The sequence below is a fragment of the Armigeres subalbatus genome, chromosome 2 (genome assembly GCF_024139115.2).
Source record: "Armigeres subalbatus isolate Guangzhou_Male chromosome 2, GZ_Asu_2, whole genome shotgun sequence".
NCBI classification, from domain to species: Eukaryota; Metazoa; Arthropoda; class Insecta; order Diptera; family Culicidae; genus Armigeres; species Armigeres subalbatus.
Window position 1 is genome coordinate 165,676,396 of NC_085140.1, and position 18,928 is coordinate 165,695,323.

Below are 18,928 nucleotides of genomic sequence, written 5' to 3' on the forward strand. Positions count from 1 at the left end.
GTCCAAAGTACGTTCGATTTCCTGCCATGATGTGTCTCCGAATTTCTCTGCTGATATCGTTATCGGAGGTCACCAGTGAGCCCAAGTATACGAATTCTTCAATTACCTCGATTTCGTCTCCACCAATACAAACTTGTGGTGAGTGGCTTTCAGCCCTGCGCGCGTGCTCCTAGGTTCATTACCATACCGCCACCGTTGTCTGCTACATCGCCATTCAGGTGCTCTTCGTAGTGCTGCCACCACCTTTGGATCACCTCACGGATTGGGTGATTTCCATGTGGCCTTGTGGAGATGCTTGCGGGGGAAGAAAGTGCTTCGGACTACCATTTCGCGGGAGACTGCAAAATTCATGCATCGTTGGCCGTTGTCGTTCGATACGGTATGCAGACTATCCGACCGGTCTATACATTTCCCCTCTTCCTACCTGTGCGTTCATGTCACCGATGACGATTTTGACGTCCCGCAGTGGACATCCATCGTATGTCTGCTCCAGCTGTGCATAAAACGGAAAGAATAATCATGTGAAGTGAATTAGACTGTAACCTTTTGGTACAAATTTTTCATATTAAATCCCATTTTTTGTCATAGCAACTCGTAGCAAATTATTTTTTTCAGCTCTCGTAGTATTTATCCAAATTGGCAAGCCTTGTTGGATAAACGTACAACTCATGATGAAAAAATCATCTTTTTGTAACTAGTTGCACAAACTACTATTATGTTTATGTACTTTCAGATTCTGTTATGTTATGATGCATAATTCAGCACGTCATTTCCATTATTTCTTCTTTCTTTTAGTCTATTCAGACTGTTTTTTTTCATCCTGAGCAATGGAGGGGGAATCTGCTCAACAGACATCCTGGGTTGTCCAGAAAGTGCGGGGTTAGGGGCCACCTCCAACAGCAAACGAGGGAAGCAGGACTACATCCCCGACCCGCTAAACCGTTTCCATTGCCGCCAAGCCCATCGTCCCTTCGGTACAACCAGAAAGTAATGCTTTAAAGGGGGGCAGTGCACAACGCACCCTCGAGGTTAGCTGCGTGTCCTTGCAGCATCGAACATCGTGACTCGCTTTTTTAGAAGAACACCATGGTATCGTGCCAGCGCGTTGCCGGCTTTCCTGGTGGCCTTACCACGTCCTATGTCCTCGGAAGGTGGGAAGGGTCGATTTCACGCCTGCTTCCCTCTGTACGACTGGTATCAAGAATGATGATGCCGCGTGCACCCCAAATTGACCTTTCTGCGATAGGGCCTATTCGCCAGCACACAGAGGGACTTGCCCGGTTGACCGACGCCGCGAAAGCGACGATACCATGTTGTTCTTCACGCGGCTACTTGCTCGTTAAAAGGATCGAGTTCGACCACAGGGCACCGGTATGACCCATGAAGCCGACTCCGAACCCTTGGACCACCTCTTATTTGCGCCTGAACTAGCCATTCCTCGAGTCCACGCGCCACAAACGGCGTTCCAGCCAACTTCATCTTTACACATCCTCCGAACTAGGGTGTCCGGGGTAGTGTCGCTCCATCAAACACACTCCATAAAAATCCACGCTCCACATGTGGCAAGCATACTGTCACGCATTGTGCGAAAACGCGGGCGCACGAACAACACGTGTTCCGCCGTTTCCTCTAAACCTGCGCACATCGGACACTCGGGCGAGGCCCAGGCCGAACCGGTGTAGGTACTGTCTGAAGCAACCATGGCCTGTAAGGACCTGGGTCAGGTAGAAAGTGATTTCCCCATGGCGCCTCTTGACCCACGTACCTATCTCCGGTATCAACCTATGTGTCCATCTACCTTTACTGGAACTGTCCCACGCACGCTGCCATTTGACCATTGAGGCCAACCTGACAGTCCTACGGATGCCTCTCGTGCCGCGCATTTCGAAGCACTCTATGTCTTCATCGATAACGATGTCAATAGGCATTATCCCGGTGATGACGCAAAGTACATCGTGCGACACGGTACGCGCTCGCAACTCTTAGGCACATGAGCCTATACGTACTTTCTAACTTCGTTGTGTAGCAGTTAATACGCAGGCCCGTGCCCCAAGCTGGCCCCCCATACCTCAGTATGGACAGAGCAACGCTAGCTAGAAGCTTGCGCTTGCTGGCATACACCGCAGAGCTATTGGACATCATCCGGGACAATGCCACTATAGCTGTGGAGGCACGCTTGCAGGTATAATTGACGTGGCTACCAAAGGTGAGCTTATCGTCGATCATTACCCCCAAGAGTTTGATGGAGCGTTCAGAGGTGACCGTGCAGTTGCCTGCCCTTATCACCGCTTGTTGCTCCGACTTTCAGTTGTTAACAACAACCACCTCAGTCTTGTGGTGAGCCAGTTCTAACTTCCTGGAACTCATCCACTCCTCCACAATTGCGATCGAGTGGGCTGCAGTCAACTCCACCTCTTCGATCGATTCGCCGTAGACCTCCAGCGTAATATCGTCAGCGAAGCCGACGATTACCACGGCCACCGGGAACTTCAACCTCAAGACACCGTCGTACATGACGCTCCATAACACCGGACCCAGTATGGAACCTTGCGGAACCCCTGAGGTTATGTCAACGCACTTCCGACCCGCCTCCGTGTCGTATACCAGTACTCGATTCTGGAAGTAGCTTCCGAGAATCTTGTACAGGTACTCGGGAAATCCAAGACGCAGGAGCGCATCTGCAATAGCTGCCCAACTGACACTATTGAAAGCATTCCTCACGTCGAGAGTCACTACTGCACAATAGCGAACTCCCCTCCTCTTACGCTGGGTAGCTATCTCCGCGGATTTGGTAACCGACAAGATAGCGTCTACGGTCGACTTACCCTTTCGGAAGCCAAACTGGTTACTCGATAGACCATCCGCACCCTCCGTGCGTATCAACAACCTGTTGAGAGCTTCCGGAGATCATAACCTTTGTTAATGGAAAATGGCTGTTATTGTTTTTTGGCAATTGTCGACCTAAACGATGATAACATGAATAGTTGTCATGATATCATAAAGCAATAAGTTTTACGAAGTTTTCAGTCATGAATCCAGCGGATTTTTTCTCGTGTACACAATCTTCCAAACACTAATCAATTGGGTGGGGATACCAATCGTCGCCATAGTTAAGAACAAGTATTTTTGAAAATTAAAATAAAAGACATTAGGGTGGTGTTGATATGTCAAGCGGAAACCATAAGATTTTCGTGCAATCCGTTAGGACAAAACAAACAACCATGCGTTCACCATTATTTCACATGCAGTTGAGTCATATTACACCACCATTCGAGCGTTTTGTTCTCCCCTATTTCCGCGGTCCCTCGATGAGAAAAGAAATTGCACCACGCCTGCCCGGTGGCATATGCCAACTGTCTGAAGCTCTAGAAGAAATTGAAGATAAACGGGATTGATATGTTATTATTTCTAGACCAACATTTGAAAAGGGCGTAACAGCCAAAATTTATTCCTTCTGATTCTTCGTCTACATACATAGCTATATATGTGGACAAAGAATCAGAAGGAATAAATTTTGGCTGTTACGCCCTTTTCAAATGTTGGTCTAGATTTACGTAAGAAATTTGTCTGGGTTTGCAAAACCCCTTCCCCATGTAAGATTTTTTTCATACAATTTTTTTTATAAGTAAGGTAAATTTACCTATTATGGAGGGGTTAAGCGCCCATTCAAAACAAAATTGATTTCGAAAATTATTTAAAATGAACTGTTTATCTTTTTTCACATTGTCGAATAGGATACTCGTTAACTCTAGTTTGGTTAATATTACGTCAATTGTGCTAAACTTATGTTGCTTATCACAATAAAACGCTTTTATATCCGGGATAACAATTTTGAGTACGATCGCGCGATTTGCCGAAATTTTGTGTCTTGCATTGCGCGGCCGGTAATAAAGTTAATTAGTTCAGTGCGTGTTGGCTCTTGTTTCCGGACGGCAGTACGATCGCGCGATTTGCCGAAATTTTGTGTCTTGCATTGCGCGGCCGGTAATAAAGTTAATTAGTTCAGTGCGTGTTGGCTCTTGTTTTGGACGGCAGTACGATCGCGCGATTTGCCGAAATTTTGTGTCTTGCATTGCGCGGCCGGTAATAAAGTTAATTAGTTCAGTGCGTGTTGGCTCTTGTTTCGGACGGCAGTACGATCGCGCGATTTGCCGAAATTTTGTGTTTTGCATTGCGCGGCCGGTAATAAAGTTAATTAGTTCAGTGCGTGTTGGCTCTTGTTTCGGATGGCAGTACGATCGCGCGATTTGCCGAAATTTTGTGTCTTGCATTGCGCGGCCGGTAATAAAGTTAATTAGTTCAGTGCGTGTTGGCTCTTGTTTTGGACGGCAGTACGATCGCGCGATTTGTTGAAATTTTGTGTCTTGCATTGCGCGGCCGGTTATAAAGTTAATTAGTTCAGTGCGTGTTGGCTCTTGTTTCGGACGGCAGTACGATCGCGCGATTTGCCGAAATTTTGTGTCTTGCATTGCGCGGCCGGTAATAAAGTTAATTAGTTCAGTGCGTGTTGGCTCTTGTTTTGGACGGCAGTACGATCGCGCGATTTGCCGAAATTTTGTGTCTTGCATTGCGCGGCCGGTAATAAAGTTAATTAGTTCAGTGCGTGTTGGCTCTTGTTTCGGACGGCAGTACGATCGCGCGATTTGCCGAAATTTTGTGTTTTGCATTGCGCGGCCGGTAATAAAGTTAATTAGTTCAGTGCGTGTTGGCTCTTGTTTCGGACGGCAGTACGATCGCGCGATTTGCCGAAATTTTGTGTCTTGCATTGCGCGGCCGGTAATAAAGTTAATTAGTTCAGTGCGTGTTGGCTCTTGTTTTGGACGGCAGTACGATCGCGCGATTTGTTGAAATTTTGTGTCTTGCATTGCGCGGCCGGTTATAAAGTTAATTAGTTCAGTGCGTGTTGGCTCTTGTTTCGGACGGCAGTACGATCGCGCGATTTGCCGAAATTTTGTGTCTTGCATTGCGCGGCCGGTAATAAAGTTAATTAGTTCAGTGCGTGTTGGCTCTTGTTTCGGACGGCAGTACGATCGCGCGATTTGCCGAAATTTTGTGTTTTGCATTGCGCGGCCGGTAATAAAGTTAATTAGTTCAGTGCGTGTTGGCTCTTGTTTTGGACGGCAGTACGATCGCGCGATTTGCCGAAATTTTGTGTCTTGCATTGCGCGGCCGGTAATAAAGTTAATTAGTTCAGTGCGTGTTGGCTCTTGTTTCGGACGGCAGTACGATCGCGCGATTTGCCGAAATTTTGTGTTTTGCATTGCGCGGCCGGTAATAAAGTTAATTAGTTCAGTGCGTGTTGGCTCTTGTTTCGGACGGCAGTACGATCGCGCGATTTGCCGAAATTTTGTGTCTTGCATTGCGCGGCCGGTAATAAAGTTAATTAGTTCAGTGCGTGTTGGCTCTTGTTTCGGACGGCAGTACGATCGCGCGATTTGCCGAAATTTTGTGTCTTGCATTGCGTGGCCGGTAATAAAGTTAATTAGTTCAGTGCGTGTTGGCTCTTGTTTCGGACGGCAGTACGATCGCGCGATTTGCCGAAATTTTGTGTCTTGCATTGCGCGGCCGGTAATAAAGTTAATTAGTTCAGTGCGTGTTGGCTCTTGTTTCGGACGGCAGTACGATCGCGCGATTTGTTGAAATTTTGTGTCTTGCATTGCGCGGCCGGTAATAAAGTTAATTAGTTCAGTGCGTGTTGGCTCTTGTTTCGGACGGCAGTACGATCGCGCGATTTGCCGAAATTTTGTGTTTTGCATTGCGCGGCCGGTAATGAAGTTAATTAGTTCAGTGCGTGTTGGCTCTTGTATCGGACGGCAGTACGATCGCGCGATTTGCCGAAATTTTGTGTCTTGCATTGCGCGGCCGGTAATAAAGTTAATTAGTTCAGTGCGTGTTGGCTCTTGTTTCGGACGGCAGTACGATCGCGCGATTTGCCGAAATTTTGTGTCTTGCATTGCGCGGCCGGTAATAAAGTTAATTAGTTCAGTGCGTGTTGGCTCTTGTTTTGGACGGCAGTACGATCGCGCGATTTGCCGAAATTTTGTGTCTTGCATTGCGCGGCCGGTAATAAAGTTAATTAGTTCAGTGCGTGTTGGCTCTTGTTTCGGACGGCAGTACGATCGCGCGATTTGCCGAAATTTTGTGTTTTGCATTGCGCGGCCGGTAATGAAGTTAATTAGTTCAGTGCGTGTTGGCTCTTGTATCGGACGGCAGTACGATCGCGCGATTTGCCGAAATTTTGTGTCTTGCATTGCGCGGCCGGTAATAAAGTTAATTAGTTCAGTGCGTGTTGGCTCTTGTTTCGGACGGCAGTACGATCGCGCGATTTGTTGAAATTTTGTGTCTTGCATTGCGCGGCCGGTAATAAAGTTAATTAGTTCAGTGCGTGTTGGCTCTTGTTTCGGACGGCAGTACGATCGCGCGATTTGCCGAAATTTTGTGTTTTGCATTGCGCGGCCGGTAATGAAGTTAATTAGTTCAGTGCGTGTTGGCTCTTGTTTCGGACGGCAGTACGATCGCGCGATTTGCCGAAATTTTGTGTCTTGCATTGCGCGGCCGGTAATAAAGTTAATTAGTTCAGTGCGTGTTGGCTCTTGTTTCCGGACGGCAGTACGATCGCGCGATTTGCCGAAATTTTGTGTCTTGCATTGCGCGGCCGGTAATAAAGTTAATTAGTTCAGTGCGTGTTGGCTCTTGTTTTGGACGGCAGTACGATCGCGCGATTTGCCGAAATTTTGTGTCTTGCATTGCGCGGCCGGTAATAAAGTTAATTAGTTCAGTGCGTGTTGGCTCTTGTTTCGGACGGCAGTACGATCGCGCGATTTGCCGAAATTTTGTGTTTTGCATTGCGCGGCCGGTAATGAAGTTAATTAGTTCAGTGCGTGTTGGCTCTTGTATCGGACGGCAGTACGATCGCGCGATTTGCCGAAATTTTGTGTCTTGCATGGCGCGGCCGGTAATAAAGTTAATTAGTTCAGTGCGTGTTGGCTCTTGTTTCGGAAAGCAGAACGATCGCGCGATTTGCCGAAATTTTGTGTTTTGCAGATAGTTCGCACGGCCGAGTGAGTAAACATTTGGTGCGTGATCGGACGTGTTTCAGGTAGGATTTAGAGCATTCGTAAAATCCGAGTTTTTGGTTCTGATTATAATGTTCGGTGAATAAGTGTGCGTGTTTTGTATATAATGCGAAACATTTGTAAAATCCAGGTTACTTTGTCCTCCTTTGGACGGTTCGTAAGTAAATTGATGAATATATTTTATTATTTTTCAGCATATACTGTTATTGACAAACGCTCTATATTGTCGAATAGAGCTCCCTATTATTCACCTTACCCACTAACACAAATTTTCCTTCCCGAGACATCTATGAAGGTAGTATGGGTTCCCTGCATCTTCACTAGTAGATGTTGAACTAACATTCCTTTCCTTCCTTCCGTGATTGTAAGGACGTGGCCAGGTATACAACTGCTACTGTATAGGAAAAGGTACTAATCCCAAGTACCAATGCGACAATATACAGTAGATTGTTCAATTCTCGCTTGGTTTTTCAAAGGGACCTAAGTGTAGCATTTTTTGATGAATTAGTTTTAATACTGCAATCAATAGCATTCATATTGTTCTGTTGATTGCGCTATTCAAATTGATTCATGAAAGAAATGTTGCTTGGGTCCTTTTGAAGAGTTAAGCGGGGATTGAGCATTGTATAGCCACCCACGATTTGTACAATCACATATGCTATGCTATGCTATGCTATGCTTATATCCGGGATAACAATTTTTGCTATGATATCAGATTTAGTTATTCTTATGTTATTCATAAATAACATAAAATAGCATCCCAACAACAAGTTTTGTTATAATAGTAAAATTAGTTATTTATATGTTATTGTCAGAAAGAGCAGAACAACAAATGAAGAACACATTTTGCAATCATAGCAAAGTTTGTTATTTATTTATTATTTGCCTTTTCAGCATGTCAATAATAACTGATTTTGATATTTTCTGCTCTTCAAATATTTTGCTATTGGTTTGTTATTATAATAGCAAAATGAGTTATTTATGAGTTATTTGCTAGAGCAATGTTGTTATTATTTTTGCTATTTTAGCAACTATATCAAACAAACTAATATCAGATTTTGCTTTTCAGTTATTCATATATTAATAGTAAAATTTGATATTATTTTGCTGTTTCCTTCTACCCGGGTACCGCAACAACAATGATATGACGTTTTACCCTATGCAGCGTGTGAAAATGATTGAGTCTCGATTGCTTTTAAAAGATTTTCGGACGAACACTTTTTTGGAAAATGTCTAATGCTTCACATTTCCCAAATTAAATTTAATGAAACCTAAAAGTGATAGCTAAGAACAAAAAAAATCACCGGATATAAGAACCGCAGGTGTTTCCAATAACATCAATAAAACATCTGTCAAAAACAATTAGCTGTCTCAAAAGCATTTTTGTTATGTGACCAGGGTTATTCGAAAGTTATTGAACTACCACTTTTAAGCCTAATCCAGCAAGTAAGACGCAGTGAATTAAGACTAAGTGAAGAAATTTGATTTTGCAAAAAAAAGAACCACGTGGTTTCTTTCAATATCGCATATGAGGTTGCTTGCGTGTGAGGAATCGGGTATCCAAATTTGAGGATTTTATCAACATTCTAAACAACCACAGTCTAAAGTTGTTTGATCTGCAAGCAACAAATTAATAAAACATTTTTAAAGCATTAGGCGCTTCAGATCCAACTTTAAAAAATGCCTAGGAAAGATATAAATACTTAATAGGTGAAAGACAACATTCAATTCGCTATGAGTTGTATTTAATAAACGGTGTCAGATACTTAGCCTGCACTGATGACCATCTTCCCATCGAATCAGCCTGTAATCTCTTCTCAGCTCGGGAATAATCTTCAGGATAGTAAATAATATCATTTGGCTCGACGCTCCCAATCGATGAAATGCAAAGCAAACGATGTGGAATATACCGCGAAATGGAATCCGATAGCTTCACAGATTGCAGCACGGTCGCAATCCGCAGCAGCTACCAGTTCAGCAGCAGTTGTCTTTGAAGAATCGATTTCCATTCAACGAACACATTTCAATATGAATGCTTATTAGAAATGAGCTTGCGGGTTTGATTTGGACTACGTCGACGGTCGTCTGCGAAGGACGTTGTCGTCGATGTCGTTGATCGGTTGCTCCGGGAAAGGAAGAACAAACAGAAACGAATCCCACTTTGGAACTGCAGGATCGAAAAATGGAAACGCTGCAATATTGTAAAGCTTTTGCTTTGATTATTAGTTTTTTTTATGATTGCATTTAATCCATGCTATGGCAGATGATTGCCTCCAGGAATATGATAAAAAATAAACTATCCACCATTCGATGCTCTCATTGCTGCTGACGTTGTCCTCTGGCTGGTCCACGTAATTTTTAGGGCTTTCGAAGCGATGAGACCGTAAAATCAAAAGCAAATGCGGATTATTCAAATCAAATAGTTTCCTCGGCTTTTATTTGCATTTTTCGTATTGAATCGTTTATGGTTTACTCAACAAAAATACCCTATAATAATACATTTGATCGGATTGCGATTCATTCTTTTTCGTTTCAGCTTCTCGATTTGCTGTCAGTTTCTGACACGGGCTTCTGCTAGGTTTTGGGCTTTCATTTGCTTTGAATGAAGAATTGGGTGCAGCCATATAATTCAGTGATAATAAGGTGTTCAAATTATTAGACATAACATAACATAACATAACAAGTAATTTAAATTCCAGCGTAATAATTTCTAGTTGCATATCTATTTGAGAACGAATGCTTTGTTTCTAATAAAATTTTGAAATCAATCAGATAATGCAATATAAATAAGTCGATTTAAATGTTGTCATTCGTTGAACGGTTCCAATTACATAACGAAAAAAGTGGCTGCACCCTTTTTGCATTCAGATTCAACCCAGAAACGGAGCCAATGATCAACCCTTGAGAACCTTTTTTTTACGTTTTTGTTCCTACTCATTTCTTTCAACACTTATTTATAACTCTAGTACTTCACCCAGAAATATTCTTTTTGCATCAAACATTGCATTGTGACATACTTAAAACAATACCGAATGGAATTCTGCAGTGGTCTTCATACGGGGGATGCCCTCGATTTGGCTAGTTTACCTGCGTACCTGTGTTACTATTTTCAATATTTTTTACAAATAGGCGACGTCACATGTCCTGTGTATAGCAATGAGATGTGCCCTATGTACATTGGTTGCCGTTAACTAGCGTGATAATAAGCCGTTTTTTGTTGAAAGTGTGGTTCACAATGTTGAAACTAATTGGTGAATTACAATCAAACGTTTGTGAAGTCCAAACTTTTCTTTCTTACAATTGCTACATTCATTCAACAGGTGATTTGATTCAATTTTCTTCATATTTTCACTTTCATCGTACACTGTTTCGATATGTCAGCCTAGATCTTTGTTATAATATAAATATATGTATAGTTTTTTTTTACTAATCAATAAATTCTACAACAAAAAGCGTATTTTCTCAGTTTGTTCGCTAGAGTTCAGTTTTATTAAAGGATTTGATCTGTTTCAACTTGTAGTTAGTCGTTAGTCCGAGCACGCCATCATCACTAGTAAAAGTATATATATTTATAATTCGAATAAAGGAAATGATCGGCTGAGCTTGTTGGAATGATATGGGTATTGGTTGGCAATTCGGAATAGTTTTCTGTCTTTTAAAGTTCATGCAATTTGACTAGAATATCACTTGCTTAGCCTTGTTCGCATTTCTTTGTTACAATTTACAAACTTATGACAAGTTAATTCAAATTAATCTACATTGGGAAAACGCTTTTGACTATTTAGATGCGGGTCCTTTTTCAAGATATGCTTTTACATTTGACGATTGTAACAATTGAAATACTGCTCGGTAATGTACAGTCTCTACAGGAAAATACTTAGGTTTCTTATTACTTTCTTTTTACAGAAATAGCTGATTCGCAATGCAGTAAGAATATGTGAGCGATGATGATATGCTTAATATTCTAAATACCGTGTAGTACAGTTCGCAGTTCCATCGTAACGAAGCAGCTGAAATGAAAATAAAAGTAAGTAATGTTTTTATTTGTAGTATATAGTATATAGGCAAATAATGTGATAATAAAATTATTAAGTTTTCTTGTATACTGTTTACATTTAGTTTGTTGGTTTTGATGGTTTGCATATGTTCAAATCAATTATAATAAGTACTCATTCTTTGCAAGCTGAGTCAGTGGATTTCAACCTATTTTCAAAGTTATTTTAAATTTTTTTTTTGAAATAGCTCTGGCAATATACTATAAGAGATATGATTCTTGTAAGTAAGCTTGGAATCTATCATTACTCCCAAATCTTAAACTGAAGTTTCTCGACGCAGATCCGTGTTGTCATCATATGGAAATAGCAGTGGCGCTTCACGAGTAAGAAACGAGTGTAATTTGGTCTACCAAAAACGACACATACGCGCGAACCAGCTGCCTGCATTTTTTCTGGTGCTTGTTTTGTTCGTGAGTATGAGCAGAGCAAAGACAGTTTTTTGTTCGCGAGTAAAAATCACGGTCGCGAGTTTTTGTGGTTTCTTCGAATAAAATGAATAAATTTAAATTCAAATGAACACAATAACAATAGACAATTGTGTTCTTGCTCGAGCATTTCGAACTTTTCTCGGGGTTCTGCGAGAAAAAGGCAAAACAAATGTTCGCGAGTATTTTGCATTGCTTATTTCTCGTTATGAGGGGTAGGCTCACAGATTTCCACCACTGAGAAATAGTCGTCATATTTGTGCTGGTAAAGAATACTCCTGAGGCCATTGTACCAGAAACCAACCAGATCAACAAAATCAACGATGAAATTGCCGAGCTGTCTACGTAGTGACCACAACTTTGACTCACAAAACGCCAACCGGCCCATGGCAGAGTTGTCACTATATTGTCATTACCAGATACCCAACAAGGAACAAAAAACATTCCGCTGCTGCTGTCTACGTGGCATTCCGAATTGCTTTTGAGAGAGTTCCGTGATCTACAACAAAGCCACAAATCGGCCATTTTTTAAACCAAGTGCTTTTTATAGTAATTCAAGAGCACGAATTGAGAGAACCATTACATGCGTAGGGGTGAAACATTGGTAGATCGCTTGTTTACTTATGCTAAATAATCGACTTTCAGCACTGTACGGAAATAGTTGCACCAGATTTGGACTTTGGGAAATAGGTATAGAAAAATTTGTGATGAATTTCAAATTCACCACGAACTTGATTGCATAATCACCTTAAGCTGAATTTTGGAAGAACTTCCCGTAGAAATTCCGAAAAAAAATCCCTTGGTATTTCCAACGACTTTCTCGAGGAAATTCCGAAGACTTACTCGAAGAAATCCCGGAGACTTTCCCGAAGAAATTCTGAAGACAGTCCCAAGGATATTTCAAAGGATTTGCCAAAAAATCCGAAGAAGTTACTTCAGATTTTTTTAAAGAATTTTTCGTGGAAGTTGCGAAGAATATCCCGTAAAAAATCCGAAAAAGTTCCAGTGAAAATTCCAAAGTGCTTTCCGTGGAAACTTTCCCGGACAATGCCGAAACATTTTTTTTTGGGAATTTCGAAGACTATTTCGACGACATTTAGAAAATTATTTCAAGAAAATTTGGGTGACCTTTCCTAGGAAATTCCAAAGCTTTCCCCAACCAAACTCCAATGGCTGCTTTTAGAATTTCCGAAGGAACTAAGAATAAAAAAAATCCGAAGACCTTCCCGACAAAACTCCAAAAAAACGGGTCCTTATTGTATCACAATACAAATTCCTAATATGTCAAAGATATTTTATATAATTTCTCAAGGGAATATTAAAGAATTTCCCAAATAAATTTAAAATAACTTCCATAGGAGATTTCAAAGGTTTTTTTATTCAAATTTCAAACAGTTTCCTTGAAAGCCCGAAAAATTTCTCTTGTAAATTATGAATAACCGCCACTCGAGGAAACCGCAAATACCGGTTTTTGGGACTTCAGTTTTTTAACCGGATTCTGGGATTTGTGGGTTCTTTACGCAGTTTTAGGGGTCACTGAAAATTCAAAATAGAATTGTAGTACCGTGTGGGACCAAAATCCGTGCAGCACTGAAATCCGTCCGCCTAGAATGAAATATCAATAAATTAACACTCGAGCACGCGCGCTGTTGTATTTTGTACAACTCTAACGAATAAACATCGCTCGTGGTACAAAGCACGAGCGAGTCTGCATGAGCGCTCCAGGACCGCGCGCGTGCTGAACGGTTAAGGACAATCCTCACAGAATCCAAATTTAAAAGTAATCGCGTTTTCAAGGGCACACCACTCAATACGGGAGCAACGCACAACTGTCGTTTTTATTATTTCAGCTTTGCTGCGTCGCAGCATGCGTGGAATAATAAAAATAACAGTTGTGTGTTGTTTTCGTATTGATTCAAGAACAAATTGCAAAAACAATCGTAGTTTCTGCCGCCATTATTTGCAGGTAGAGCATAATTGCACCAAAAGTAACTGTGTTTTAATTGCTAATTACGAATCATTACATAAGATAAACAGAATACAAATCGAAGGGATTTTATTTTGTTTTTATTTATTTATCTTCATCTTCAATAACTATAACTATACAGACAGATTAACTATACAGACTGCTAATTAATTATTTGAGTGTATTACTTCTACGTGAAGTTAAACGATTTACAATGATATGGAAATGCTAATATCGTCTTCCAAACTTAGACGTACATGTTAATGTTAGAATTTGAGGCGAAAGTATAGAATTGATAGCTCCGTTAGGATACGGCAGGCATGAAGAATGTTTTTTTTATAGAAGTCGATTTGAAAGCGAGCGGAGGGCAATATTTGTGATGGCATATATCGCACGATCTTCCTTCTGCCAAACTCCCGTATGAAGGGGGGAGGGAAGAGTCTCCGTGTGGAAGCTGATATATCTCCACTGGCAAAAGGAAGGTGGTTTGATTTGCTCATATGCCATCGCGTGCGGAAGTATTTTCTATCGACGAGTACTGTCTCCAAATTTTGAAGTCGAATAGGATTTTTACTGCGCAGTTCTGTTTTCTCCATACGTCCATCTTGTCGCAGCTTACTGAGCTGCCTCGGAGAGAACAAAGCAGAGAAAGGCACTGCTGCTGTACCGTCGACCAACAACAGCTGAATTGATGGATGCCCCCACCAGGGGTAGTAGTAACTAATCGATTACTCTCGATTCTTGTCGATTATTGAATCTATTAATCGTTGGGAAGTAATCGATTCAAAGTTAATCGATTAGCACAACGATAAATCGATTAATCGAAGTAATCGATTAATTTGCCCGGAGACGAGCCAGCCTCGGGCTGAAAGTCTCCTTAATAAAGACAAAAAAAAAACGATTAATTTGCGACATCTCTAGGTAGTACACTAATTAAAGATGTGAGTGTTTTACTTCTACGTGCAGTTGAACGATTTACAATGATATGGAAATGCAGAAGGAAGGTCGTGCGATATATTCCATCACAAATATTGCCCTCCGCTCGCTTTCAAATAGACTTCTATTAAAAACATCGTACCTGCCGTATCCTTCTATACTTTCACGTACCATCTATGGTGGGGTGCAGATGGCGGACGGTACGTTGAGGAGGCGGACGAACCACGAGTTGCATCAGCTTTTGGGAGAACTATCCATCGTTCCCACCGCGAAAATCAGAAGACTGCGGTGATCCGGACACGTAGTCAGAATGTCGAACAGTAATCCAGTGAAAATGGTTCTCGACAACGATCCGACGGGAACAAGAAGGCGAGGTGCACAACGTGCAAGGTGGATTGATCAGGTGGAAGCCACGTTTTTTAGTTTTTTATTAAAGCGATTTTTTAAAGTTAATTTCATGTTGTAGCCGAGTTGGACCGAGTTGAATGGAGAAGACTTCTATGCCCTGCACAGGCCACTCAGGATTTAGTCTAATAATAAATAAATAAATAATTGATTTTAGATTCCTGCCTGAATTTGTTTGAATAATATTTTGAAGCTCATTGGAAGAATCAATGATAAAACGGGACAAATTGAGATTTTTTTTATTACGACGCCACAGGACAATAAGGTCTTAAAAACGGGACTGTCCCCTTAAATACGGTACGTATGGTCACGTGGGTGATTTTGCTCAAACATTGTGCAGTGTTGGACATACTGGAAAAGCTGACGTTGGCGGGAGCGACGGACTGGAACATGAAAGTTAACTTGCTGCAAAGTTCTGGGCAGTCCACGTGATTGTTTATAATGTCAAATGCAAAAAGCCTCTGCAAATCTCCGCTTCTTTGTCGAAGGGTTTCTCATCGAATCAGTTGGCATCGCTCTTCGTAGTGCGGTAACCTCAAAGGATTATTCCACGGCAATCGCCAGAGGGTAAAACGAACCAAACTGCGTTGGACTCTTTCGATTCGCGTCATCTGGATTTCGTGATAGGGCGCCCACACCTGCACAGCATATTCGAGTATACTTCGCACGAGGCAGCAGTACAGACTATTCAGGGAGTAAACGTCATCATTTATCTGCAGCGTTCCAGCGCATGAAGCCTAGTACGGCAAAAGCCGTAGCAATAGTCGTTGCAATATGCTCATTATTTTTTTTGTCGTGTGTTTGGATGTTTTACTTTCTTTTTTCCCACAAGTTATCCATTCTTCGAAAGTCCACGAAACAAGCTTTCAGAAACTTTTCAAAGGGTTGGGAAAAAGTTACTGTAGCCGAAGATATTGGCAGTTGAATAATGCATTGATTTTTTAAGAACTGAAAAGTGTCTGGTTCTGATGCTCGCTTATCTTGATAACCATATGGCTTAGAGTGCTGATATTCTGGGGTTTAATGCTCCAAAACATTAGCATTTAGTAGGTCAACTTGAATTACGAATCGGAGAAAGTCGATATTTTTATTTTCGGCCACCTGATTCCCCATACCCTAGAAGCACAAGTCAGACAAAAATGGTTGCAGCAACTTAATTGTGACTGGATCCGGTCATATATGAGTTGCAGAAACTTTTGTGGTACATGTGTGCTGCTAGGGTAGTGCACTGAGTATCTGGAATCAATCTAGTGAATAAGGCTCTTTCTTCACATCAAGAGTAGTCAAAATCTAAGTCCATTTCTTCGACTGCAGATTGGAGATGATGAACTGGGCTACGAAAGTCTAGACGTAGAACGAACGATTGGTGGTGGCGGTCAGGGCTTAAAATTGAATATGGTGCTTCAATAAGCTCAGCTTCGTAACTGTCGCTTACAAATGCCAAGTCAAGAAGTCTTCCGTTCGAATTTGATACATTGCAGATTTGCTTCAAGCCACTAGCAATCAAAGTTTCAGTTAGAGTTAACTCCTGCTCGGAAGAAGCGTTGTTGGTTGGCAAGTATCCTTCCACTTCGTCATCATATAACCATTCGAGCCGCGAAAGGTGCTTATTGAACTATTTACAGTGGTACTTCAGTCAATCAGTATACTTCAAATTAGTTAATAAATAGTTTGATTCGAAATCCATCCACGGTGGACGTGGATGTGGGAATATATTCTACAACAGCGCAGGAAGTGTTAGGCACTGCACATCGACGCCAACGAAATGGTTGCCAAGGAGTGCCAACGAGTGACGGACGAGAAAAATGTTGCTGGGAATCGAATGCTAGTGCCTCGTACCCGTTCCAACAGAGAGCGGTACAATGAAGCAAGGCCAAAAGAGAAACGAATCCACCGCAGAAAAAAAAGGAAACACGAAGAGAAGCTGAAGCGTATGGATAGAAACGATATGCGGAGGTTTAACGCAACTACCAATGGCGCCATGCCCGCCATGTACAATGTGCCCGCCATGTGCAATGACCGAGAGAGGAATTTGCTGACAGACAAGACTATGGTGGCAGCCAGGTGGAAGGAGTACTTCGAAGATTTGTTGAACGGTGAAAATGAAGGTGTATTAAAGAGCCGAATGGACATAGTCGGCGAGGTCAAGCTGTGGAACCACCAACGCTGGACACTGTTAAAGCTGTTGGGAAGAACGAGATCCCGGTCGAGCTTCTCAAACATGGAAGTGAGCAGCTGCATCAATCAAGCCACCATATTATCCAGAAAATATGGGAGGATGAAGAACTGCCTGCCGGCTGGTCGGATGGCCACATCTTGCAGACTCACCATATTTATCATCAGACTAAGGCCGGAGTGGCCTGTGCTGCACATAAAAGTCTTCTCCATTCAGCTCGGTCCATGGTTGCACTTCGCCAACCACGCAGTAGGCGGAGGGTCCGCAAATCGTCCTCCACCTGATCGATCCACCTTGCCCGCTGTGCACCTCGCCTTCTCGTTCCCGTCGGATCGCTGTCGAGAACCATTTTCACCGGATTACTGTCCGACATTCTGGCTACGTGCCCGGCCCACCGCAGTCTTACGATTTTCGCGGTGTGAACGATGGATGGTTCTCCCAACAGCTGATGCAACTCGTGGTTCATTCGCCTCCTCCACGTACCGTCCACCATCTGCACCCCACCATAGATGGTACGCAACACTTTCCTTTCAAAAACTCCCAGTGCGCGTTGGTCCTCCACGATCATCGTCCAGGTCTCGTGTCCGTAGAGAACTACCGGTCTTATAAGCGTTTTGTAGATAGTCAGTTTGGTACGGCGGCGAACTCTAATCGATCGGAGCGTCTTACGGAGTTCAAAGTACGTACGATTTCCAGCCACTATGCGCCTCCGAATTTCACTGCTGGTATCGTTATCGGCGGTCACCAGTGAGCCCAAGTACAGAATTCTTCTACCATCTCGATTTCGTCACCACCGATAGAAACTCGTGGTGGGTGGCTTACATTGACCTCTCTTGAGCCTCTTCCTATCATGTACTTCGTCTTCGACGTATTGATGACTAGTCCAATCCGTTTAGCTTCGCTTTTCAATCTGATGTAGGCTTCCTCCATCCTCTCAAAGTTACGTGCCATGATATCAATGTCGTCGGCGAAACCAAATAACTGGACGGACTTAGTGAAAATCGTACCACTCGTGTTAATCCCTGCCCTTCGTATTACTCCCTCCAAAGCGATGTTGAATAGCAAACACGAAAGATCATCACCTTGCCGTTACCCTCTACGCGTTTCGAAGGGACTCGAGAATGCCCCTGAAACTCTAACTACGCACATCACCCGATCCATCGTCGCCTTGATCAACCGTATCAGTTTATCTGGAAATCCGTTTTCGTGCATTAGCTGCCATAGCTGGTCCCGATCGATTGTATCATATGCGGCTTTGAAGTCGATAAATAGATGATGTGTGGGCACGTTGTATTCGCGGCATTTCTGCAATACCTGACGTATGGCGAACACCTGGTCTGTGGTAGAGCGTTCACCCATAAATCCCGCCTGGTACTGCCCCACGAACTCTCTTGCAATTGGTGTTAGTCGGCGGCATAAAATTTGGGAGAGTACCTTGTAGGCGGCGTTCAGCAATGTGATTGCGCGGTAGTTGCTACAATCCAGCTTATCGCCCTTTTTGTAGATGGGACATTGATTTCAAAGCAGCGTTCGATTCAGTTAAAACAAATGAGCTGTGGCAGATAATGTCCGAACATGGCTTTCCGGCGAAACTGATTTAACCGATACGTGCAACGCTGGATGGCTCGAAATCAAGTATTCGGATTGGAAACGAAGTGTCAACCTCGTTTGTGACCTTTGACGGATTGAAGCACGGTGATGCACTTTCGAATTTATTGTTCAACATTGCACTCGAAGGCGCTATTAGGAGATCTGGCGTGCAGAGGAACGGCACTGACATCACACGGTCGCATATGCTCCTGGGCTTTGCGGACGACATCGACCTTATTGGAATCGACCGCAGAACAGTAGTGGAGGCTTTTGTGCTAATGAAGAGGAAGACGGCGAGG

General features: G+C 42.7%; 1 protein-coding gene across 1 annotated transcript in view; it reads right to left on the reverse strand.

Annotated features, from left to right (window-relative positions):
- Positions 1-9,482: 9,482 nt before the first annotated feature.
- The window catches only part of LOC134211133 (lachesin), a 410,850-nt gene continuing 401,404 nt past the window's right edge, over positions 9,483-18,928 (reverse strand). Inside the window, exon 12 of the mRNA XM_062687766.1 lies at positions 9,483-11,086. Within this exon, the coding sequence (XP_062543750.1) occupies positions 10,977-11,086 (110 nt within the window). The 3' untranslated portion in view covers positions 9,483-10,976. The remainder of the gene's footprint in view (positions 11,087-18,928) is intronic.